General features: G+C 43.3%; 1 protein-coding gene across 1 annotated transcript in view; it reads left to right on the top strand.

The window, feature by feature from the left end:
• Positions 1-6,966: 6,966 nt before the first annotated feature.
• Positions 6,967-27,055, top strand: part of E2F3 (E2F transcription factor 3) — a 33,256-nt gene continuing 13,167 nt past the window's right edge. Inside the window, exon 1 of the mRNA XM_060774894.2 lies at positions 6,967-7,575. Coding sequence (XP_060630877.2) covers positions 7,327-7,575 — 249 coding nt within the window. The 5' untranslated portion in view covers positions 6,967-7,326. The remainder of the gene's footprint in view (positions 7,576-27,055) is intronic.

The raw sequence follows: 27,055 nt of genomic DNA, 5'->3' as shown, positions 1-27,055 counted from the left end.
TTCTAAAGCCCTTGACTGTGTGGATCATAATAAATTGTGGCAAGTTCTTGGTGGGATGGGCATACCAAGCCACCTTGTCTCTCTCCTGAGGAATCTGTACAAGGACGAAGTAGCAACAGTAAGAACTGACCATGGAACAACAGACTGGTTCAAGATTAGGAAAGGAGTATGGCACGGTTGTGTACTCTCACCCAACCTATTCAACTTGTATGCAGTACACATCATGTGATGTGCAGGGCTTGACAAATGCAAGGCTAGGGTGAAAATTGCTGGAAGAAACATTAACAACCTTAGATATGCAGATGATACCACTTTGATTGCCGAAAGTGAGGAGGAGCTGAGGAGCCTTCTAATCTAGGTGAAAAAAGAAAGCGCAAAAGCTGGGTTGCAGTTAAACATAAAAACCAAGATTATGGCAACAAGAATGAATGATAACTGGGAAATAGAGGGAGAAAATGTGGAGGCAGTGACAGACTTTGTATTTCTAAGTGCAAAGATGAGATGACTGCAGATGCAGACTGCAGCCAGGAAATCAGGAGACTCTTACTTCTTTGAAGGAGAGCAATGACCAATCTTGATAAAATAGTGAAGAGTAGAGACATCAAACTGGTAACAAAGATCCGCATAGTTAAAGCAATGGTATTCCCCATAATCAGCTATGGATGTGAGAGCTGGACCATAGGGAAGGCTGAGCGAAGGAAGATAGATGCTTTTGAACTGTGGTGTTGGAAAGTTCTGAGAGTGCCTTGGACTGCGAGAAGATCCAACCAGTCCATACTTCAGGAAATAAAGCCCGACTGCTCATTGGAGGGAAGGATACTAGAGGCAAAGTTGAAGTACTTTGGCCACATCATGAGAAGAAAGGAAAGCTTAGAGAAGAGTATGATGCTGAGGAAAAAGGAAGGAAAAAGGAAGAGGGGCCGACCAAGGGCAAGATGGATGGATGGCATCCTTAAAGTGACTGGCTTGACCTTGAAGGAGCTGGGGGTGGTGACGGCCAACAGGAAGCTCTGGGCTGGTCCATGAGGTCACGAAGAATCGGAAACTACTGAACGAATGAACAACAACAATAGATACTATTTTCCTGATAGTCCTTCTGACATTATCAGCTGGGAAGAGCTTAATGAACACATGATGCATCTTAGGATGAACATGAAGCTGATAGGATACATCCTTTTCACTATTTAGAATGAGCAGATGATTATTGTTCTGGCATGATGGCTGCTATTCAGTGTCAAAGAGAGAGATGTCCCATGACTGTATTTTCTGCTTCAGGAACAAGACAAATCAGTTATTCCTTGGACAATTTTTTTTTAAAAAAAGAAAATTAAAAATAGAATATTAGACTAAATGATTCATAATTTGCTACCCATTCCTTTGTACAGTATGACCTCTCTTTCCAAGGGGTTACATTCCAAGGCCATCCTGAATTCATGATATGGCCAGCTATGTGTGAGGAACAGACCAGCAAAAATGGCTCAGCTTTGGCTCAGTATTAAGATTACCATATTACACAAATCTAATGTACACTCTAATTTTGGCAAGGTAATTTAGCCAAAAAAGGTGAGCATTAGATTTGAGGGAATAAGGTAATACAATATGAACTGTGGCACTTTTCATAGAAATAGCCATGGTTATAGCATTAAACAGGCAAAAAATAGAGTATGCAAAAGATTCCAGCGTGTTTTCTGAGACTACAGACATCCCTTCACATTTGGAGTTTTGACTTTTGTGGATTTGATTATTCACAGATATGATTAAAATTGTTCTCTCTAAAAATCTCCAGTGTGACTCTATGGTCAATTTCCTTCAGTCAAGCAGGAGAAAATAGAGCTGGCATGGGCAAACTTGGGCCCTCTCGGTGTTTTGGACTTCAACTCACACAATTCCAAACAGCCTCAAGCGGGCCTGAGGCTGTTAGGAATTGTGAGAGTTGAAGTCCAAAACACCGGGAGGGCGAAGTTTGCCCATGCCTGAACTAGAGAGATCTAGAGAGCACTTCTCTTGGAGCCTTAGGTTCGCCAATGCGATTCTGTGTTCAACTTCCAGTAGAAATTTGATCACAGAGCTGTGTTCTCAGAAATTCCTAAATGTTCTCTCAAGTTAGAAAATATTAGCAGTTTCTATATTTGCGGTTTTTCCACTTTCTCTCTTTAGGGTATCTTCCACGAATCCTTCTCCTTCAAATTTCCAAATTCAATGCAGGCAAAATATAACTGAAAAGTGTTGTCAAAGGCTTTCATGCCCGGAATCACTGGGCTGCTGTGCATTTTCTGGGCTGTATGGCTATGATCCAGAAGCATTCTCTCCTGATGTTTCACCCACATCTATGGCAGGCATCCTCAGAGGTTGTGAGGTCTCTTGGAAACTAGGCAAGTGAGGTTTACCATATATATCTTTGGAATGTCCAGGGTGGGGGAAAGAACTCTTGTCTGCTTAAGGCAACTGTGAATGTTGCAGTTGGCCAACTTGATATGCATTCAATAGCCTTGCAGCTTTAAAGCCTGGCTGGTTGCTGCCTGGGAGGGATCCTATGGAAGCCAGAACTCATCGCAATTAGCCATTGTCAGGGACACAAATAAGATGATGGAAAGGTATCGATTGTGAACAGAAATGCAGATGCCATCACCTGACGGATAACTAGTGAAAAGCCTGGAAGTACAGACAGAGAACAGAATAGGATAGTTCCAGACACTGAACCATAATGGTGTGCCTTAATCCCAATTGAAGGATGACTTTGCACCACTTTATGGACAGGAAGACCAACTTTCGGCTGAAGGATATTGCGACAATGGCTGGTGGGTCATGCCAGATGATTGAATTTGGCTACCCCAAAATGTCTAGTGACCCCTGATGTTTTTCCCAATAAAGGATTCCCCCTAGGCCGCAACCAGCCAGGCTTTGAAGCTGCAGGGCCGTTAAATGCTAATCAAGCTGGCCAATTTCAACATTCACACCTGCCTGAAGGACATAAGAGTTGTTTCTCCCACCCTGAACATTCCACAGATATATAAACTTTACATGCCTAGTTACCAACACACCTCACAACCTCTGGGGATGTTTGCCATAGATGTGGGCGAAATGTCAGGAGGGAATGCTTCAGGAACATGCCCATACAGCCTAGAAAACTCACAGCAACCCTATAACTGAAATGCTTTTCTCTCTGTGAAAAGAAACTTCAGAGGTGAAAATGTAATTATTTCACAGTGAGGAGAGAAAACATGATGAATATTTTTAGATTAAGAGAACCAGGAATATGAAAAGTAGTGTGTCTAAACATGAACTATCTATCTACAATCTTTCTCTCTTTATATTTAGCTTGAAGGTATGAAAGTCACATTTAGACATCATGCTTTTTATTTTCCGGATTCTGTTTTGCTACAAAGAATCAGCAGGATATCTATGTCTTGAACAAAGCTACAATTTGGTTTGTCGACAAGTGTCCCCGATTCACATCAATACTCCAAACCAGTAGTTCCCAAACTTTGGTCCTCCAGACATTTCGGACTTCAACTCCCAGAAGCCCCAGCCAGTTTGGCCTACAGTCAAGTATCGTGGGAGCTGAAGTCCAAAATATCCAGAGGACCAAACTTTGGGAAATCCTGCTCTAAATTAGGGCATGCTCATTAAACATGGCAGGTGTTTAATGAAATATGTTTGTAAGCATTTCTTAACAAATGTGTTTGTAAGCATTTCGTAACAAATGTGTTTGTAAGCATTTCGTGTCCGAAGCCCCATCTACACTGGCATATAATATATTGACAAACTGGAAAGTGTCCAGAGGAGGGCGACTAAGATGACCAAGGGTCTGGAGAACAAGCCCTATGAGGAGTGGCTTAAAGAGCTGGGCATGTTTAGCCTGAAGAAGAGAAGGCTGAGAGGAGACAAGATGTTGTTGTTCATTCGTTCAGTCGTCTCCGACTCTTCGTGACCTCATGGACCAGCCCACGCCAGAGCTCCCTGTCAGCCGTTACCACCCCCAGCTCCCTCAAGGTCAGTCCAGTCACTTCAAGGATGCCATCCATCCATCTTGCCCTTGGTCGGCCCCTCTTCCTTTTGCCTTCCACTTTCCCCAGCATAATTGTCTTCTCTAGGCTTTCCTGTCTCCTCATGATGTGGCCAAAGTACTTCAACTTTGTCTCTAGTATCTTTCCCTCCAGTGAGCAGTCGGGCTTTATTTCCTGGAGGATGGACTGGTTGGATCTTCTTGCAGTCCAAGGCACTCTCAGCACTTTCCTCCAACACCACAGCTCAAAAGCATCGATCTTCCTTCGCTCAGCCTTCCCTAAGGTCCAGCTCTCACATCCGTAGGTGACTACAGGGAATACCATGGCTTTGACTAGGCGGATCTTTGTTGTCAGTCTGATGTCTCTACTCTTTACTATTTTATCGAGACTGGACATTGCTCTTCTCCCAAGAAGTAAGCGTCTTCTGATTTCCTGGCTACAGTCTGCATCTGCAGTAATCTTTGCCCCTAGAAATACAAAGTCTGTCACGGCCTCCACGGTTTCTCCCTCTATTTTCCAGTTGTCAATCATTCTTGTTGCCATAATCTTGGTTTTTTTGACGTTTAGCTGCAACCCGGCTTTTGCGCTTTCTTCTTTCACCTTGATTAGAAGGCTCCTCAGCTCCTCCTCGCTTTCGGCCATCAGGGTGGTGTCATCTGCATATCTGAGGTTGTTAATGTTTCTTCCAGCAATTTTCACCCCAGCCTTGCATTCATCAAGCCCCGCACATCGCATGATGTGTTCTGCATACAAGTTAAAAAGGTTGGGTGAGAGGATGCAGCCTTGCCGTACGCCTTTCCCAATCTTGAACCAGTCTGTTGTTCCGTGGTCAGTTCTGACTGTTGCTACTTGGTCCTTGTACAGATTCCTCAGGAGAGAGACAAGGTGGCTTGGGATGCCCATCCCACTAAGAACTTGCCACAATTTATTATGATCCACACAGTCAAAGGCTTTAGAATAGTCAATGAAGCAGAAGTAGATGTTTTTCTGAAACTCCCTGCCTTTCTCCATTATCCAGCGGATATTGGCAATCTGGTCTCTCGTTCCTCTGCCTTTTCTGAACCCAGCAGAGGAACGAGAGACCAGATTGCCAATATCCGCTGGATAATGGAGAAAGGCAGGGAGTTTCAGAAAAACATCTATTTCTGCTTCATTGACAAGACAAGATAGCCATGTATAAATATATGAGAGGATATCATAGGGAGCAGGGAGCAAGCTTGTTTTCTGCTGCCCTGGAGACTAGTACGTGGAACAATGGCTTCAAAGTACAAGAAAGGAGATTCCATCCGAGCATTAGGAAGAACTTCCTGACTGTGAGAGCTGTTCAGCAGTGGAACTTTCTGCCCCGGAGTGTGGTGGAGGCTCTTTCTTTGGAAGCCTTTAAACAGAGGCTGGATGGCCATCTATAGGGGGTGATTTGAATCCTTGTGTTTCTTAATATGTTGTGTTTTTATTGCTGATATGTTATTTATAATGGTTTCGTATTGTATCTTTTATTTTTGGGTTATATTATTGTTGTGTTGGTTTATACTGATGTATTGTTCGGGCTTGGCCTTATGCTTGGCCCTTGGGGAGATGGTGGTGGGGTATAAATAAAGTTATTATTGTTGTTGTTGTTGTTGTTATTTGAAGGCAATTATCCTGCTTCTTGGCAGAGGGTTGGACTGGACGGCCCATTAGGTCTCTTCCAAATCTATGATTCTATGATTCGAATGTGGAGATTCCTTCTTTTAAACAGAGGATGGATGGCCATCTGTTGGGGGTGCTGTTTCTTGGAAAGGGGTTGGAATGGATGGCCCATGAGAACTCTTCCAACTCTATGAGTCGATGATTCTAAAGCGGAGATTCCTTCTTTTAAACAGAGGATGGATGGCCATCTGTTGGGGGTGCTGTTTCTTGGAAAGGGGTTGGACTGGATGGCCCATTAGGTCTCTTCCAACTCTATGAGTCGATGATTCTAAAGCGGAGATTCCTTCTTTTAAACAGAGGATGGATGGCCATCTGTTGGGGGTGCTGTTTCTTGGAAAGGGGTTGGACTGGATGGCCCATGAGAACTCTTCCAACTCTATGAGTCGATGATTCTAAAGCGGAGATTCCTTCTTTTAAACAGAGGATGGATGGCCATCTGTTGGGGGTGCTGTTTCTTGGAAAGGGGTTGGACTGGATGGCCCATGAGAACTCTTCCAACTCTATGAGTCGATGATTCTAAAGTGGAGATTCCTTCTTTTAAACAGAGGATGGATGGCCATCTGTTGGGGGTGCTGTTTCTTGGAAAGGGGTTGGACTGGATGGCCCATGAGAACTCTTCCAACTCTATGAGTCGATGATTCTAAAGCGGAGATTCCTTCTTTTAAACAGAGGATGGATGGCCATCTGTTGGGGGTGCTGTTTCTTGGAAAGGGGTTGGAATGGATGGCCCATGAGAACTCTTCCAACTCTATGAGTCGATGATTCTAATGTGGAGGCTCCTTCTTTTAAACAGAGGCTGGATGGCCTTTTAAACAGAGGCTGGATGGCTTTGAATGCAATTTTCCTGCTTCTTGGCAGGGGGGTTGGACTGGATGGCCCACTGTGTCTCTTCCAATTCTAGGATTCTATGTAGTCCCAAACTGCGTTATATGGCAGTGTAGTTGGGATCCAAGTCAGCCGGATCAGATCAATTCCTCGCCGGCATTTCGGAAACGCGTTAGCAGCCCCTGCCAGCCGCCGTAGAAAAAGGAATCCCGGCGGCTCAAAAGGGAATCCCCCTACGCCGCAGCCAATAGGCGAACGTATGCAAAACAGGGCAACCCCGCGCCGGTACTGCCCAATGAAAACCCGGGAAAGTGCGGAATCCTCTCGCGATTGGGCAGCGGCGGGACCAATGAGGGCGCGCGGCGGAGCTGGCGCGGCGGAGGGGCCGGGCTATGCAAATCCGGTTTGAAAAGCGGGCGGGAAATCCGAGTTTCGCGGCAGGCAGGCTTCTTGGCGCGTAACCCGCTCGCTTTCCCTTCCTTCATTGTCAGCCGCGGCGGCGGCGGCGTCTTCCTGGAGCCATTTTCCCAGCCGGCCCCAGAGCGCGGGAGGCAGGCCCGCGCTGCATCCGCCGCATCTGCGGGCCATGAGGGCCCCTCGCCCCGAGCGGCGCCGCCCCCTGACGCCGGGCACCCCCCTTGCCCCGCCGCCGGGACCATTTTGAGCCGGCGAGGGCGCTGTGCCCGAGAGGCCCCGAGGCCTGGGGAAGAGGGGCGGGGGAGGAGGGGAAGCCAAGGCAAGGCAAGGCAAGGCAGGGGTGGGAGGAGACTCGGCTTCGGGTGCAGCCGGGGCCCGAAAGGAGGCGATGCTGCGGCGGCGGGGGCGCCTCCTCCTCGCAGCCTCGCCGCCCATGGAGCCCGCCGCAGCTGCCGCCCTCGCCTTCCCCGGCGCCTTCATCCGGATCCACAGCAGCCCCGGCCCGCCTTGGCTGGCCTCTTCCTTCCCGGGCTTGAGCGAAGGGGGAGCCGCCTCCCCGTCTCCCTCCTCCTCCTCGTGCTGCACCCCGCACGGGCCTGGCTTCCCCTCCGCAGCCGAAAGCGGGGCCCGCTCCTCGGTAATCCCTCCTCTGCTCGTTCATAGCGGGAAAGAAGGGGGTGGGGTGGGTATATACATATATTCCCCTCCATGGTTAGACTGGATGGCCTTTGGGGGTCTCTCTAGAACCCCAATCTGCGAACGCTTTGCTCTCTAAAGAAGCGGGTTCGTCGCACATTTCCGGAAAAGTGGGGGGGGGGCATTTTTTGAGGGAGGGGGCGTGACGTGGGCTTTTTTTTTTAGGCCGCCCTTGTGTCAAGTTCCCAAAGGGGTGAAGAACAAAGAAAAGAAGGGGTTCGGCTCCCAAACTTCCGTGGCCTCCTTCCCTTTTCCGGTGCTTTCTTAAAGGGGAGTAGAAAGAGGGAAAAATAGATAATATAGGCTTTATAAAGTCCCAAGGTCAGGGGTTAGCATAGTTTATGATTGGATCGATTTGGGGAGAAGAAAGACTGGGGGTCGAAATACCCCCCCCCCAAAGAAATTCCTTTTATGTGGCTGTACACACGTGCATTGCTGTGGAGCTCCCATTTGTGTGTGTGGCCCCCAAACTCCCATCCAGGAGGAAGAAGGGTGTTTATTGTGGGTTTGGAGGGGACAAACTTGGGGGTGCCATATTGGAATGACAAAGGCCTGTGTGTAGATGTAGGGGGTATATACACGTGTATTGCTGTTCAGCTCCCACCTGTGTGTATGTGTGGCCCCCAAAGTGCTTTGGCCACCCATCCAGAAGGAAGAGGGGGGTTACTGTGGGGTTTAGGGGAAGGAGCAAACTTGGGGGTGCCATATTGGAATAATAAAGAGGCCTATGAGTAGTGAAAGCATCCATATATAAATAGATAGATATATGAACAGATATATACATGTATCGCTGTTGAGCTTCCATCTCTCTGCGTGTGGCCCCCAAACTTCCTTGGCTTCCCATCCAGGAGGAAGAGGGGCTTTTACTGTGGGGCAAACTTGGGGGGGGGGTCCCTTATTGGAAGAACAAAGAAAGACGCTGGTGGGTAGTGAAAGCCCCCATATATAGGGGGTATATACACGTGTATTGCTGTTTAGCTCCCATCTGTGTGCATGTGTGGCCCCCAAACTTCTTTGGCCTCCCTCCCATCCAGGTGGAACAGGAAGGTTTTCTTGTGTTTATGGGGGGACGGGGCAAACTTGGCCTCTTTTCCTTATTGGAAGGACAAAGAGGCCTATGGGTAGTGAAAGCCCCCCTATAGATAGATGAATGTGTGGGTATATACACGTGTATTGCTGTAGAGCTCCCATCTGTGTGTATGTGTGCCCTTCAAACTTCTTTGGCCTCCCATCCAAAAGGAAGAGGGGTGTTTACTGTGGTGTTTATTGTGTGGTAAACTTGGGGGTGCCTTAATGGAAGGACAAAGAGTCCTGTGGGTAGTGAAGGCCCCCCTATAGATAGAGATGTGTGTGTGGGGGGGGGGGTATATACACGTGTGTTTCTGTTGAGCTCCCATCTCTCTGTGTGTGCCCCCCCCCCAAACTTCCTTGGCCTCCCATCCAGGAGGAAAAGTGGTGTTTACTGTGTGGCAAACTTGTGGGGTGCCTTATTGGAAGGACAAAGAGGGGAATGAGTAGTGAAAGCCCCCATATATAGAGAGGTAGGAGTATACACGTGTGTTGGGGTGGGGGTTCACAGAGAGTTGTGTGTGGGTTCACAGGTCAGGCGCTTTCTTCTCTTCCAGGCCTGGAGAGGGAAGGAAGGGGTTTGGGGAGGCTCTTCTCCCTCTCCTCTGTGGGGGGCAAACTTGGGGGTGCCGTATTGGAAGGACAAAGGGGCCAATGAGTAGTGAAAGCCCCCCATATGTAGATAAAGATGTGGGGGTTCACATAGATTTGTGTGTGGGTTCCTGTGCCTGGCGCGTCCCTGTTCCTCCAGGCCTCGAGGGAAGAAGGGGGCCAGGGAGGAAGCGAGGAAGGGTCCTGGGGTGGCCCTTGCCCTCCTCCTCCTCTTCTTCCTCGGTCTCTGAGCCTTCAGCCTCGGCGGCGGTGACGTTTGGCACACGTGCGCCCAGGCCGCGCCTCTGACTGGGAGCCCGGCGAAGGAGGGAAGGGAAAGGAAGGAGAGGAAAGGGAAGGAAGGGGGGCGGGCGCCTATCCGAGCCAGCCGGGGAAGGGGAGGCACTGGGTCCTCTTCCTCCTCCTCCTGCCTCCCTCCCTTTGGCCTGGCCCCATAGAGAAGGGTCAACACTCCACAGCCTCCCAACAGGAAGACCTTCCCCAACTCTGGTGTTAGGAGGAGGCTTTGGAAATGCCCCTCCAGCAGGTAGGCAGTGGGGTAGCTCTGTGAGGGGTGGGGGGTGGGGTGGGGTGTGTGTATATATATATATATACACACACACACACACACATATATATATGTACATTACACAGCAATAATATGTATATTATCTCCCCCACACAATTTGGCCCACCCCTTTCCCCCTCAATTCCAAGCTGTGAGACCCCCAAAGTCTCCCCTCAAGGGATGTTCTCCAACTCTATTCCCCCTCCCCCTTTTAACCCTATAATAATTTTCCCTTGTCTTGACTTTGGGGCCTTTTTTTGCCACAAACTTGAGTGAACTGCTTCAGGCCACTCTTTACTTTTGGGAACTCCCTTCAGGGCTTGCCTTATGGGGTCAGGTTGGGTTTCCCTCTTCTCTGCATGTTTCCAACCTTAGTTGTAACGCCTCTGCCATAAAGACATTTTTTCCTGATGTTTTGTATTTTATTTTACTGTATTGTCTTTTTGGGCTTGGCCTCATGTGAGCCGCCCTGAGTCCCCTTTGGGGAGGTGGTGGCAGGGTATAAATAAAGTTTATAATAATAATAATAATGTTTATAATAATAATAAATCCAGCATATAGATCTCATTTGCTGTGACATACTGTGCTTTTGTGTCAATAATAGTTATTATTATAACTATTATTGACACAAAAGCACAGTATGTCACAGCAAACGAGATCTATATGCTGGATTTCATATCACAAAATCACAAGTTGAACACTTCCCAAGCATCTAGGACTGTATGATGTATTTTTGAATGATGCGTGCAGATCCAAGTAAAGTGGCCTTTTGCAGTTGACAGATCATGATTTTGTCGATGTTTATTGTTTCCAAATGCCGGCTGAGATTATTATAACTATTATTATTATTATTATAAAGGTGGCTACTGTGAGGGAAGCAGAGTTATGTGTGTGTGTTGTTTTTGTCATTGGGACCAGGCCCAAGAACTGTGGGAATGTGGTGCATGGAGACTCCTGGATAATTAAGTTACTGCACCCTCCCTGCCTGTCTTGAAGAAGTTTTTCCTGGAGGCCTCCCCCCCCCCCCTCTACCTGCTTGTTATAACAAATGTGGCTGTTGGAAGAGTTGTTAGGTATGTCAGAAACAAAATTGAGTTTGGAAAACAAGGGGGTCTAAGGAAAGTTGGGAACAAAGCTGTCTACTTCCCCCCCCCGGGGGGGGGGCTTTCTCTCTGTATAAAGCAGTAATGGGCAAATTTGGGCCCTCCAGGTGTTTTGGACTTCAACTCCCATCATTCCTAACAGCCCCAGGCACCTTCCTTAAGCGGCTGAGGGGGAAAAGGAAGGGGCCTGAGGCTGTTAGGAATGATGGGAGTTGAAGTCCAAAACACCCACAAGTTTTCCCATGCCTGGTCTAAAGGGATATCAGTTTGCAGAATAGGGGCCCTTCCAAACAGTTCCTATGCCCCAGGATCCAATCCCAGGTTTTCTGTTTATCCCAGACTATCTGTCAGTGTGGACTCATATAATCCAGTTTAAAACAGAAAACCTGGGATCAGATCCCTGGGGTATAGGGCCTGTCTGGAAGGGCCCTAGGACACAGAAAAAAGGAGAAGCTAGGTGTGGTCCTGAAGTCTTAGCAGCCCTTAATCAGAAGGCTTTTCTGATATCGTCCTTCTGAATGTTGCAGCCCTTTCATGGGTGCAGGGAGAAATAATTCAGATATGTTGCATCCTATCCAACATAGCATATGTTATCTATATCCATATTTCTATCAGTGTTTGGGTCCCCAAATGTTTTGACCTTCAACTCCCAGCAATCCTAACATCTGGTAAACTGGCTGGGATTTCTGGGAGTTGTAGGCCAAAACACCTGGGGACCCACAGGTTGAGAACCACTGCCATAAAGCATATGTTATCTATATACGTATTTCTCTCTATAAGTGGTTCTCAACCTGTGGGTCACTGGATGTTTTGGCCTTCAACTCTCAGCTGTCCTAACAGCTGGCTGAGATTTCTGGGAGTTGTAGGCCAAAACACCTGGGGACCCACAGATTGAGAACCACTGCTCTATATACAGACAATTCCCGAGTAACAGACATCTAACTTACAAATGACTCACAGTTAAGAACAAGAGTGAGACAACAGGAAATGAGAGAAAACTACCCCTTGGAACACTGGTTCTCAACCTGTTGGCCTACAACTCCCAGAAATCCCAGCCAGTTTACCAGCTGTTAGGATTTCTGGGAGCTGAAGGCCCAAACATCTGGGGACCCACAGGTTGAGAACCACTGCCTTACGAGGGAAATTCATTCCTGGAAGAAATATCATGGGGAAAAGGGGTCTCCACTGAAGCTTTCTCACCAGTCATTGTTTCCACAACAAGCCACATTTTTCAAAACCCAATTATTACAGGGACAGAAAGTGAGGTGAAATCTCAACAGGGGCACAGACAGCAAAACAACCCCCACAGGGGTGTTCACCTTTCTTTTAGCTATGCAAAGCTTTTATATATGTGTGTGTGTGTAAAGGTAGTAAAGGTTTCTCCTTGACATTAAGTCAAGTCGTGTCTGACTCTGGGGGGTGGTGCTCATCTCCATTTCTAAGCCGAAGAGTTGGCGTTGTCCATAGACTCCTCCTAGGTCATGCAACCAGCATGACTGCATGGAACGCCATTACCTTCCTGCCGAAGTGATACCTGTTGATTTACTCACATTTGCATGTTTTTGAACTGCTAGGTTGATAGGAGCTGGGGCTAACAGTGGGAGCTCACCCTGTCCATGGATTTGAACTGCCGACCTTTCAGTCAACAAGTTCAGTGGCTCAGCAGTTTAACCCGCTGCGCCACCGAGGGCTCCTATACACAAACGCACACACGTATATGACTGGAGTTACACATAAAAATGTACTTCTTCGAACTTACATACAAAATGAAGTTAAGAACAAACCTATAGAATCTATCTTGTCCATAACTTGGGGATTGCCTATATATATGGCATCAATCAATCAGATGGATAACTCTCTTTCTCTCTCTCCTATAGTCTATCAGGTTGGAAGGAGAGTGGATACAAGTTTGTGGGAATGGCCCTAGGTGCCCCCATTGACCTCTTTCACCTCAAGATATCTTTAAATGGCCATGCTGTTTATCTCCCATAATTTAACATGTGAGCTAGATTTTTCCCCTCAAGGCTAAAATGCAATTGCTTTGTGACCACAAATCTTAAGTGGTTTCTGTATAATATCAGTTTTATCTGCCTTAGCTATACTACTGAATTCCAATTGAAAAAAGGCCCGTAGCCAGTCTGACAGGGTTGGAAGGTAAGGAAAGAGGGAAGCCAAACCAAATATTGTATGTTTTGATGTTGTGTTTAGTAAATATCCAGAAGTGAATGGCTGCATCACCCTCAAACTATGACTCTTTACTTATAAACCAAGTTAAGAAGTGGGCTTTCACATTAACATTCAAGTATTAATATGAATATCTTTATTATGTGTGTAATAGTGTGACAATTCAATTTTGTAATTTAGCTGTTAAGAATGCCAGCTTGCATAGGGGACAATAAAAATGACACAATTGACATAATCTTTAAAGAGGAGGATGTGTTTATGTCCCTTCTATTTTTCTGTCGACCTGTGGCGACCCCATTAATTTCATAGGGTTTTCTCAGGCAAGGAATACTCAGAGCTGGTTTTGCCAGTTCCTTCCTTTGAAATATAGCCTACAGCACCTGATATTCATTTATGGTCCCATCCAAGTACTATCTAGGCTTGATCCTCCTCAGCTTTCAAGATCAGGCAGGTTCTGGTGGCCATATAAAATTCTGTCATACAAAAGTATGCTCTCTAAGGGAATAGGAATGAAGTAAATACAATTTGAAAGAGAAATGCTTATTTTTCAATGACAGCCAAACATATGGTATAATAGTCTTGAAATATTACCAAAAGGTGTTGAATCTGGACACCTGATAGTCTACCTGTCTTTCTGAGTATTATTGATCCAGTGTGAACACTTCGTGTCTGCCAAATAGTGGGTGGTTTGTTGCTAAGAATACTTGTTTGCAACACAGAATGTGCATGTATGTTTTTTGAACAACATACATATATTCAAAGGGCAGCATATAGAACTGTAGCTATTAAGAATTAGTTGCTAATTGTGAAGGTCCCAGCTCTAGCTCCGTTTACAGGTATATTGTCTAGGGGCTCTTCCATATGGCCCTGTATCCCAGAATATCAAGGCAGAAAATCCCACAATATCTGCTTTGAACTGGGGTTTCTTCTGTGTGGTACTGTGAAATCCACACCTGTGTGAATTTCACAGTTAACCACTAGAAGAAACATGGTTACAGGTAAGCAACCTTACTTTCTTCTGCGTGGTACTGTGAAATCCACACAGGTGTGAATTTCACAGTTAACCACTAGAAGAAACATGGTTACAGGTAAGCAACCTTACTATCTGAGTCCACAGTCAAATAATATGGGATTTTATGCCTTGATATTGTGGGATATAGGGCTGTGTGGAAGGGCCTTAGGTCTTATCACCATTTTTGCCAAACACAGATTAACTAGGCCTTGGGATCGAAGGTTGTTCTCATACAAGAAGCCCCTTTCCCCATAGCTGAATAAAATCCCACATTATCTGATTTGAACTGGAATATATGGCAGTGTGGAGTCAGATAACCCAATTCAAAACAAATATTGTGGGATCTTCTGCCTTGATATTCTGGATATAGGGCTGTGTGGAAGGGCCCTCGGTGGTATTTCAGAGCAGCAATTCTCAAATTTGTTTTATTCTGTTTTATCTGTCATCAAAAGCTTGGAGAAGAGAAGATTGAGAGGGGGCATGTTTAAAGATTTGAAAGGATGCCCTATGGTGCAAGCTTGTTTTCTGCTTCTTTAGAGACTAGGGGACCTTCTACACTGCCATATAACTCAGAATATCAAGGCAGAAAAATTCCACAACATCTGCTTTCAACTGGGTTATCTGAGTATACTGCTATATATTCCAGTTCAAGAAAATGTGGGATTTTATTCAGCAGTGCAGAAGGGGCCTAGGACATATTCAGATTTCGGGAAAAGAGATTCCACTTAAACATTAGGAAGAACTTCCTGATGGTAAGAATGCTTCAGCAATTGGATATGCTGCCTAGGAGTGTGGTGGAGTCTCCTTCTCTGGAGGTTTTTAAACAGAGGCTGGATGGTCATCTGTTTGGAGTGCTTTGATTTTGTGCTCCTGTGTGACAGAATGGGGTTGGACTGGATGGCCCTTATGGCCTCTTCCAACTCTGTGATTCTGTCTCTGTGTCACCAAAAAGTTTGGACATCACAGCCTAATACAGTATGCCCACTGTATTTGTGGGGAATATATATAGCAAAATTTAATGTGAATATGCAAACTGTGAGTCCTATTGAATGAGCCAATGCCCAAGGAAGCATACCATTGACTTATGCTGGAGGACCTTTGAAATGCCTAGTGGGAACACCCCTCTAGGCATCGCTAGGTCTTTGGTGTAACTGTGGTCAACTTCCAGCCAAAATATACAATTAAAATCACCTGGAAGATCTAGAAAAGGTCTAGAGATGGCATATTTTGCCATACACAGGTAAATGAATCACAGGTACTGGTCCCGTGAAAGGAGAACTATATTACTAAGATACTATCTATGCACCTTCACCTCTAAATTGTGTATACCTGTGATTGCACTAGGAAAGATATTTGACTGTCTTTTTAATACTTATCAGAAGTAATTCCAGGTTGACTGGAAATGGTCCACGGCAGGCATCCTCAAACTGCGGCCCTCCAGCTGTTTGGGCCTTCAACTCCCAGAATTCCTGACAACTGAACAAGCTCGTTAGGGCTTCTGGGAGTTGGAGGCCCAAGCAGCTGGAGGGCTGTAGTTTGAAGATGCCTGGTCTACAGTTTTATTTATTATTTATTTATTTAAAACTTTTATATCCCGATCTAGTCTACCTCCGTAGAGGGACTCAGACTGGCTGACAGCAAAAATTCAATGCTAACACTAAAATCTAAAATATCATACATAAACATTAAAAATAACCAATACATATAGGATAAATTACATAACAGCCGTTCGCCAAGATAAAATCATGCCAACTCAATCCGTATATTCAATCCATATATTGTGGTCAGTAACTTTGGTCAATTGCTGGTCTCAGACATCATTCTGCAAAAGCTTCGTTCCACAGCCAAGTTTTCACTAGCTTCCTAAAGGTCAGGAGGGAAGGGGCAGATCTAATTTCATTCAGGAGGGAATTCCATAGCCGAGGAGCCACCACAGAAAAGGCCCTGTCTCTCGTTCCCACCAGATGCACCTGTGAAGGTGGTGGGACTGAGAGCCCCTCTCCAGACAATCTTAATACTCTTGATGGTTCATAGGGGAGAATACATTCGGACAGGTAAACTGGGCCGGAACCATAGGGTTTTGTAGGTTAAAACCAGCACTTTGAATTGTTTTCGTGAAGATGGAGGAGAAATGTATAATCGAATATGCCCTAACAGCTTGAGAGCATCTTCATGCAGAAGTAGGCATCTGTTGATTTATTGGATGAGAGTCTATGGGGTACAAGTAAGATATGCTTTACTTTCAGTGCAGTGTATAATCAAATGCACATTATTTTGCAGGTGTTCATGCATAATTATGTCTTGAAAATAAAATTCAGGGGCCAAGACTGACACTGTCCTTTGATAATTTCAGATTTTAAATTCTGGCTAGACATAGACAAAGCTTAGATATCCTCAACTCTAGATGCACACCTATAGTAGTGTTAGCACTATACATTCTCCTGTAACTTAGCCATTGCTAAATAGTGAAAAATGAATGTTTCATGAGATCTATTTTCAAATAGTGCTTAGAATGTTGAAGAAAATCTATTGCTGACAGTGCCACTGATTGTCACCATTCTGCTTGCACACTCATATCATTATTAGTCATTTGTGGCATGCTCTCTTCCTGCCTTCTTCTAGGTTGTTAGCGTGACACAAGTTCACAAAAGCATCCTTGCTTGGTTTCTCAGAGAAGATACTTCAGGTTCTCAGACTTTTCTTAAACAGGTGCATCACTTAGGAGAACAAAGAAAAGGGACTTTGCCATGCTGCCTTCCAGGTCTTTTTTAAAGCAAAGATCAGTGTGTTTGTTTAGAACTAACAGAGAGCTGGTGTGGTGTAACATTGGACTATAACCCTGGAAGTAATGGTTCAAATCCCTACTCAGCCGTGGGAACTCATCTAATAACCTTGGATAAGTCACACACTCTCAGGATCAGAGGATAACAAAGGTAAATCTCTGAAAGGTTTTTCGCAAGAAATGCCATGATGGGGTTGCCATAGGCCAGAAACCATTTGGTTCAAAACATTATAGAAGTGGGTTGTTCGATCTAAGAGTTTACTAAAGGTACAAGTAACTGAGAATTGAATCTTAATATTGATATTGCCCCTAAAAATAGTTTGATGCTTTGCTGGTGTAAAGAATGAAATTCTTGAGAATTGAGCAGTAGTCTAATAGGTTTGCTGGGAAGGTCAGTACTGTACAGGTGCAGAAACTACAACTAAAACGAAGTGTCTGTTGATATTGGTTTTAATATCAACAGGTAGGATGAGAATGAGATGTAGCCCTTTTTGAAAAAGAAATAGTCATCTACCTGTAGGAAAGAATGCCAATTTTAGGATCTTTAGGTATCATCTAAAATGGCTTTCGATGCAAATTAAAATCAGGAGAAGCCCATACAATGAAGGTCTATTCTAAACACTGGAGGCACTCTAGCGAAAATTAGCTATGGCAAATCCTTGTCTAAATTGACTCATGACTAGCCTGTCAAACTGATTTTATGTGGGTCTTATTTTTCAGAGTAAAAACTTTGCCAGTGCAGCTTGCAGTTCTGTCTTGTAAAAGCATCAGGGAAGAAAAAGGCAAGGCTTACTCTAATACAACTTTAGGGAACTTGTGGCATCAACATTTTTATTGACTTGTAATGAAGTTGCTTGAAATTGTAATGTGGAAAGGGATGTCAGAATAATCTCCTGTGGTAAGTGGAACATGGCTTTACTTCAAGCTTGATGTTCTTATATGATTTCCATGAGACGTTGAAGTAAGCCTCACAGTATGTATAGGAAACTAAGTTGTAATGTTTACATATAGTTAAATGTGTCCAGCAACCCTTTTGATGACAATATTAGGAACTTGGGCTCAGTGGACATCGGAAATAAGAAGCAGGCTCTGCTTTCAAATGAAAACACCATTCCCAGAAGTTATGCACTTTCTGCTTCTTATTGAAGTATATTTGGAATTACAGGAAATGGAAATAGTTTTTGAAGTTTGTACTGTATATACCCACGTGCAAGTGTTTACATGAGTATACATGAATTAGTGCTGGAATAAGGACACAGCATGAAGGCAGTGACAAGAGGCAGAGATGAAATGCTCCCATCTTAGAGAAAGAATGATAATCTCCCCTCCTTCATCTCCTTTTTTAAAAATTGTAAACTGCAAGATGTGGGAGCCTGAATAATATTGTACGGCTGCCATTTTGGGTGCTTAAGGTGGTGTGGAGTGGCAGCAGACATTTTAAATAACGAGAGAAACTGTGGCAGCCACTAAGCCCCTATGAAAAATATTTACATCAGAAGGCCCCATGTTTTTAGTTCATAACCTGAGTGTTCTTTTAACTAATGTGAGACATGTTGTGCCTTCTCGCTTCAGAACATACAACAAGGACTAAGGGCTCTTTAGTTTGCTGAAATAAATGGATACACAAAAGAATAATCCAGTATGTGTATCTATGTTCTTTCAAGTGCCTGTTGACCATTAGTAACCCCATGAATGTCATGGGGGTTTCTTAATCCAGGAATATTCAGAGATGGTTCACCATTGCTCCCATCTGAAATAAAGGACTTTGTAGACCTTGCTTCCAAGATCAGATGGCATCTGGAGGCTTCAGAATGTTTCAGCCTCTGTTGGCTTGATAGAGTGTTAAGATCTCTTTAATTTTAGTATTTTATTAAGTATTTATCCTACCCTTCCTTTCAGTCAGAGATGAGAAAAATATATCCCTTGTACAGCCCTCATTGGTTGTCTCCTTTGGTTCTCGCCAATGGCTGTTCTGGCTAGGGCTGATTAATTGTGTCCAGCAATAGCTGCGTGGCTATAGTCATCCATTCTTGCTCTTAATAGGACCAGGTGGTATACATGACTCCCCCTTCTCTCTACTTTCTAATTGCCTATGGAATAAGTTAGGCAAAGAGAGAGGTAGGAAGGGTGAGGCAGACTCTGGACCTCCCAGGGAACTTCATGGTCAAGTAGGTGTTTGACCTACCCCTTTGCCAACGCTGGTGCACCACAGTGGCTGAGGATATGCTTCCCTAAGAGGGAATCAGGTTTGAAATCGTGTCTAACTATTTCTAAGTGTGTCTCAATTTAAAAAGAATAAAGATGAAAGGAAAGGAACCATGCCCTTTAAAAGTAACAGGCAATTGGAAGTAGAAAGTACCTACTAAGTGGAAGGCTGTTGCATTGATAGTGACATTGATCCATGTTGCTATGTTTGCTCGTGGTTCTATGAAAGGAAATAAGATTTCTGAATACAGATATACTCAAATGTGAAAGCCTCCAATTCATAAATCCTTCCATTGCTTATGTTTATTCTTCTGTTTGTGTCATGTTTGGGAATAATTTAATAGATGAAAGCCTCTGAGTGACCTTGGACAAGTCACACTGTCAGACAGAGGCAATGGCAACCCTCCTCTGAACAAATCTATGATAGGATTGCTGTAGATCAGAAATGACTGGAAGGGACACATTACTGAATCTTGCCAAGGAATTATATAAAACAAAGTGTTTGGCTTTTTAAATATCTGTTGCTTCTCTTGATACAGCATTCACTGCTCACTGTACTGTCATGCAATGCATGGTCATTGTATTCAGGCAAGGGAAATAGATCCTTTGGGAAGCACTTGCACCATATTTCTTTCCAAAGTTTACATTGGTGACATGATAACAACTGTTAGAGAGCTTTTCTTTTTCAGATTACAGTAGATTCTCGCTTGACCAATATAAGCAGGCCAGCAGAACGTTGGATAAGCAAAAACGTTGGATAGTAAGGAGGGATCAAGGAAAAGCCTATTAAACATCAAATTAATTATGATTTTACAAATTAAGCACCAAAACATCACGTTTTACAACAAATAGAAAAAGCAGTTCAATACACGGTAATGTTATGTAGTAATTACTGTATTTATTAATTTAACTCCAAAACATTGCATTGTATTGAAACAGCTCTGGATCTGGGCAGGAGGCAGACCGTGTTCGAGAATATAGAACATTGGATGAGCAAAAGTTGGATAAGTGAGACTCTACAGTAATTGTATTTCATTAATTGTAAGCAAGTGTTTCATGACTGATAGGGACGCCAAAATTGTGCTGAAGAATAGTGAAACCTGCATTGTAGAAACAGGATTTGAATTTGAGTCATACTAGTACTACTATAAATTCTAGTTTTCATATATTTAGAAGTAACTAGATGTAAGTCCAAACGCACCTGCACTTGAAATGGTCTTGTCATATTCTGGGAGCCATTTTATATGCCTTGGACTTTTGCTCCAAGTTGTTGTTACTCTTTGAAAACTGCTATTCTCCAGCTGCCTTTCAGAACCTCCTTTCGTTTTTTAGCTTGTACTGATTAAAGTTACCGGGGGAAGCTGTTGGATTTCAGATTCCTTGAAAAATATTTTATAGGTAATTATTAAGCTTGGATTCAAAGGGCTCTTAGGTGTGTCAAAGTGCTTATGTGTGCACATTAAGGTTTCATTATTTTTCCCACTATGTATTTTGCTGTTGGCATGTTCCACTATGAAATGGACTGGGTGAAGCTGAACAAATTGAAGCTTAGTTCAAACAAGGTAAAAGTGCTTCATCAAGGAATGAGCATTCAGCCTGTGCTGTATGGAATTACACTCTTTCTGAAAAATCTAGTGTGCATTTTAGGTATACTGAATTCATTCCTGAGTATAGATGCCCACGCGTCTGCACTGACCAGGATTATATTTGGGGAGTAACAGTTTGTGAACCATTTGTGTCTATTTCTGGAGATGTCTGATCTGACCATAAGGGCATGTAAAGTACTCACATCCCTTTGTAATGTGCACTTTGTGGGGCTGCCTTTGACATATGATTAGAAACTTCGTTTGGTTCAGAGGGCCACAGTCAAAAATTTTGCCCCTACTAGTCAAGGTTGGAAGCTTCCTCCTTATTTCAGCTTCACTGGCTATCACTTTTCTCAGCATGTTGAGTATGTTGAATATTACCTCTCTGTTCACTTGTGTTTGTGTACCTGTTGGATTCTGGTAACCCTATGAATAAAGAGTTTGGTTTAGATGGGAGAATTTCCAGAGAATATCAGATGCTGCAAACAGCCTTTCAGAAAGAGGCAATAATTATTCCTTATAAAGCCTTAAATGATTTGGATTCAGGCTTAAATGATTTGGATTCAGAATTTTCCTAACTAGCATATATGCCTGGTGTTGTTGCCTGAGGATTAAAAGGGGTGCTGCTTTCATCCCTTCTTTTTTCCTCTTCCCCTCACACGTATGTCACCTTTCTTTCCTGGTGACATTACAGAGGGTCACTTCACTTTGTTGTTCATTCGTTCAGTCGTTTCTGACTTCGTGATCTCATGGATCAGCCCACGCCAGAGCTCCCTGTCGGCCGTCACCACACCAAGCTCCTTCAAGGTCAAGCCAGTCACTTTAAGGATTCCATCCATCCATCTTGCCCTTGGTCGCTCCCTCTTCCTTTTTCCTTCCATTTTCCCCAGCATAATTGTCTTCTCTAAGCTTTCCTGTCTTATCATGATGTGGCCAAAGTACTTCATCTTTGCCTCTACTATCCTTCCCTCCAATGAGCAGTTGGGTTTTATTTCCTGAAGTATGGACTGGTTGGATCTTCTTGGGGTCCAAGGCACTTTCAGAACTTTCCTCCACACCACAGTTCAAAAGCATCTATCTTCCTTCGCTCAGCCTTCCTTAAGGTCCAGCTCTCACATCCGTAGGTTACTACGGGGAATACCACTGCTTTGACTATGCGGATCTTTGTTACCAGTGTGATGTCTCTACTCTTCACTATTTTGTCGAGATTGGACATTGCTCTCCTCCCAAGAAGTAAGCGTCTCCTGATTTCCTGGCTGCAGTCTGCATCTGCAGTAATCTTTGCACCTAGAAATACAGAGTCTGTCACTGCCTTCACGTTTTCTCCCTCTATTTCCCAGTTGTCATTCATTCTTTTTGCCATAATCTTGGGGTTTTTTTATGTTTAGCTGCAACCCAGCTTTTGCGCTTTCTTCTTTCACCTTGATTAGAAGACTCCTCAGCTCCTCGCTTTTGGCCATCAAAGTGGTATCATCTGCATATCTAAGGTTGTTAATGTTTCTTCCAGCAATTTTTACCCCAGCCTTGCATTTGTCAAGCCCTGTACATCGCATGATTTGTTCTGCATACAAGTTGAATAGGTTGGGTGAGAGTATACAACCCTGCCGTATGCCTTTCCCAATCTTGAACCAGTCTGTTGTTCCATGATCAGTTCTTACTGTTGCTACTTAGTCCTTGTACAGATTCCTCAGGAGACAGACAAGGTGATTTGGTATTCCCATTCCACCAAAAACTTACCACAATTTATTATGATCCACACAGTCAAAGTAATTAGAATAGTCAATGAAATAGAAATAGATGTTTTTCTGAAACTCCCTGCCTTTCTCCATTATCCAGCAGATATTGGCAATTTGGTCTCTTGTTCCTCTGCCTTTTCTAAATCCAGCTTGTACATCTGGCAACTCTCTCTCCATGTATTGCTGAAGTCTTCCTTGCAGGATCTTGAGCATTACCTTACTGGCATGAGAAATAAGGGCCACTATATGAAAGTTTAAGCAGTCTTTAGCATTTCCCTTTTTTGGTATGGGGATATAAGTTGATTTTTTCCAGTCTGATGGCCATTCTTGTGTTTTCCATATTGGCTGGCATATGCCATCCATCACCTTGGCAGCATCATCTTTCAAGATTTTAAACAGTTCAGCTGGGATCCTGTCGTCTCCTGCTGCCTTGTTAACAATGCTTCTTAAGGCCAATTCAACAGTCAACTCGGTGATATCAGGAGGCCACTTCACTTAATAGCAATGTTGTGATACAGACAGAAAAGAAACAAGCAGACATACATACATACTTTAGCTTTTATATATATACTAGTTTAAGTACCTGGTGATTATAAGTTTAGGTCTTGCAATGATAAACATAAAAAGAACTAATTGTTGGGTTGGACCCATTAGAAAATACAAAAGAATATGGGTAAACTACAACTCCCATCTTCATCTGTTATTATTCCAGTCACACCAGTATTAAAGTTTCCACAGTTGGGTCTGTGTGCCAAGTTTGGTCCAGATCCATTATAGGATGGGTTCACACAGTGCTCTCTGGATACAAGTGAACTACAACTCCCAGAATCCAAGTTCAAACCGTACCAGTATTCAAAGTTGGCCGTGTTGGGTCTGTGTGCCAAGTTTTGTCCAGATTCGGGTTCACAGTATTATTTGTTTGCGGGTGAACTACAATTCTCAATATTGTAGATCAATCTCTCCCCCCCCCCCCCCCAACCCCGCCAGTATTCAAAGTTGGCCATGTTGGCTATGTGTGCCAAGCTTGGTCCAGATCCATTGTCATTTGGGTTCACAGTGTTCTTTGATTCATGTGAACTACAATTCCCAAAATCAGGGGCGATCCACATCAAACCCATCCAGTATTCAAAGTTAGCCCTGTTAGGCATGTGTGGCAAGTTTGGCTCAGATCCGTCATTGGCTGGGTTCTGAGTGGTCTCTGTCTATTGGTGAACTATAACGCCCAAAATTCAGAGTCAATCCTCCCCAAACGCCTCCAGTATTTTCTATTGGTCATTGAGGGTCCCAAGTTTGGCCCAGATCCATTGTTGGCGGAAGTTGCAGTACTCTGAAAGTGGAGGCCAGTTTGAGATATATATATATATATATACACACACACACACACACACACACACACACACAAACAAACTTTGACACATACAAATATATATATATATATATATATATATACAAACAAACTTCTACTTTTATTATATGTATGTTTGATATAGAAGATATAGATTGATTCTGACATTTTGGAGGATGGAATTGAAGACGCTTCTTGTGATGTTCACATGCAAGTTTGGTCAGGATGCTAGGGATGTCCTTCTCTGTAGATGGCACTAGCTGTTTTGAGCCTGTAGAATTCCCTTCCAAGGAAAGGTTACGTTCTCCCTTCCCTCTTGTCCTTGCATCACCAGGCAAAGATCTTGTGCAGTCAGACTTTCTGCAACCAACTGACTGCTGAGAATGGAACTTGGATTGATGCTATACCCTTTCTGATGGCCTTTAAATTAATTTGTCATCCAAGTGTATTTATAGATTGTTTAATTATGCTTTTGCATATCATGTTTTGTCTGCGCCTGTGTCTTAATCTTGAAGTCCAGAATCTGTGAGAAGCTGGGGGATAAAAATCAAATAAAACAAAGCAAAACAAAATTGAAGCTTGTTATCAGATGGAGACCTTGAACTTGCTGATATACCAGTATTTATGTGATTCTTTGAATTGTGACATGGCCTCAAAGGATGAAATGTGTTGTGTGCCTTCTAGGATTTTAAATTCCAAAACAAATAAAGTTGCAGACCTATAAACTCTTACTTGGAAGAAAGTCTTATGCACTAAATCAAACTTACTTCGGAGTGGGCGTGTGTAGGATTGCAGTGTCAAGCACATTAGCAAGATTTTTTTTAAAATGCCTGTTTGAGATGTTCAGTTTATCAGTGGGCCCTTGGGAATTGCTGAGATTTGGTTCCAGGACCCCCTGTAGATCAAAAACGCCATGGATGCTCAACTGAAATTAATGGCATAATAAAATACAATAGTTTAGTGAAACTGTGTCCCTTATAGAAAATAGCAAAATCAAGGTTTGCATTTTAGTGGCAGGGGCAGTGTTTTCAAATGGCGGGTGGTTGAATTAACTGAAGACAGTATTCTAAATGGTGGAGGAGAAGCTATTGACAATCTACTAATAATTTTTAAAGAGCACATAAAGTAGATACGCTCGTAAGAAACTGCCAGTGTGATGTGTTACTCAGTATCATGGAAGTTTAATGATACCAGGTACAGAAACATTTGGATATAACTAGTCCATGGCAGCATTTGGATATACAGGCAGTTCCCAAATCACGAACAAGATAGGTGTGGGTTTGTTCTTAAGTTGAATTTGTATGTAAGTCAGAACAGATACATTTTTGATGTATAACTCCAGTGATACACACACACACACACCTCTTGAAGTGTATGTGTGTATAGGTTAAGGTAAAGGTTTCCCCTCACATTACGTCTAGTCGTGTCCAACTCTGGGGGGTGGTGTTCATCTCCATTTTTAGCCAAAGAACCAGTAGACACATCCAAGGTAATGTGACCAGCATGACTGCATGGAGTGCCCCTTTATTCACATTTGCTCTCTGGATTTGAACTGCCAGCCTTCTGGTCAGCAAGTTCAGCAGCTCAGCAGTTTAACCTGCTGCACCACCAGGGAGCCCGAGTGTGTGTGTGTGTGTGCCCGTGTATGCTCAGACACACACACACACACACACACACACATATATATAGACACACAACCTTCTGGAAGTGTGTGTGTATATGCATGCTTTGGTGTTTGTTTTGTTGGCTGTGCCCTTGTTCAGAAAATTTCACCTCTGTGTGAAAATTGGATATATTTTTTTTAAAAAAAATAGCTTGTTGTGGAAACAAGAATTAGTGATGAATCTTTAGTGGAGACACCTTTCCCCCATGATAACTCTTTCAGCACTAAATGTTTCTTCCTGGGGTAGATTTCTCTCAACTTCCTGTTGTCTCACCCCCGTTCTTAAGTATGAGTTGTTTGGAAGCCAGATATTTGTGACTTTGGGACTGCCTGTAATATGAGCAATTGCAGGAACCCTAGCTTCTTGAATGCTTGGAATGAAAGAAACTCAACAAAACATGAAGCTTTACTCAGTTAAAATTCTAGGCCTAAATTAGTTGCACATTTTAAAGAATATTTGAAACCATGATCCATTCAGAAATTTTGATTTCTCAAGTTTTAGCTGAGTTAACATGTTAACTCTCGTTGGAACTAAAATTGGATTGAGGCCTCGATTTTCTAAAAGGAAGGAAAATAGCCATGGCAAGAGACAAGATGATAACCCAAATTAACATTTGTTTGCCTCAAGCAAGCTATTTGTGTTGCACATCTTGAGTTGTTATGAGCAAGAAGTATTAAGTAAATAAGTAGCTGCTAAGATCCTGCTGCTGTCTACATGTCTTGCCTATTTGCATTTTCAATTCATAGCTGACAGTGCTGTTTTTAAGAACTGAGTCACTCGTAAACTTGCATATATGTTCTCAGGGCAAGTTGCAACAGACATAAGGTTTGACTCTGGATGTGTGTTTTCTCAGTAGACTGGAAAAAGTATCTGTATGAAGGATGAAACTTTTCCATTTGACTGTCACAATACTATCTAAATCCCAAACTTAACAGCCAATTCAAATACATTTTATTTGGCTTTAAAGCATTAGAAGATGCTGAAGAGTTGGCCCAGTTTCAAGGGAAAAATCCATAATCTAAAGGGATGGTGTTCATAGGTAAACCTGGGTGCAAATAAATGCATGTGTGCCACATCATGTCTGAATGGTGCATGTTTAGAATTGTTTATGTTTCTTCTCAAACCAAGAAGCAACATGTCAGTTCTTTTTAAGCCCTTGCATTTAGATATTTAGTGAATTTTTACCAAAGTTGTTGTTTTGTTTATAGTGTTCATGTAGATTTCTGTTAGAACATACAAGGATTTCCAGATGAGAATATCTCAATAATTGAGTTCTTGTTTCAGAAGTATTTAGCATACTAAAGCTTCTAACTTAGATGCAAGATATTGATGCCTTCTGGATGCCATCGGCTCTGTCATACAGCAAATTGACGTTTTTACATGGCCCTGTGAAACTAAATCTTAAGATCTTAGGCCATGTCCACGAAACTCTGCCACATCAAAGACAGAAGAAAGATGATTTTCATCAAGTTTTATCATTGTTCTGTGTAATTAAGCTTTATTTGAAGTCTTGAATATTCTAATCTTAAAAATGAACATGCTACCATTATATGCAAAGCAGGCTTTCTACTCGGGGT

This window comes from Anolis sagrei, chromosome 4 (assembly GCF_037176765.1).
Source record: "Anolis sagrei isolate rAnoSag1 chromosome 4, rAnoSag1.mat, whole genome shotgun sequence".
Taxonomy (NCBI): Eukaryota; Metazoa; Chordata; class Lepidosauria; order Squamata; family Dactyloidae; genus Anolis; species Anolis sagrei.
This window is presented reverse-complemented; position numbering and strand designations above follow the sequence as displayed.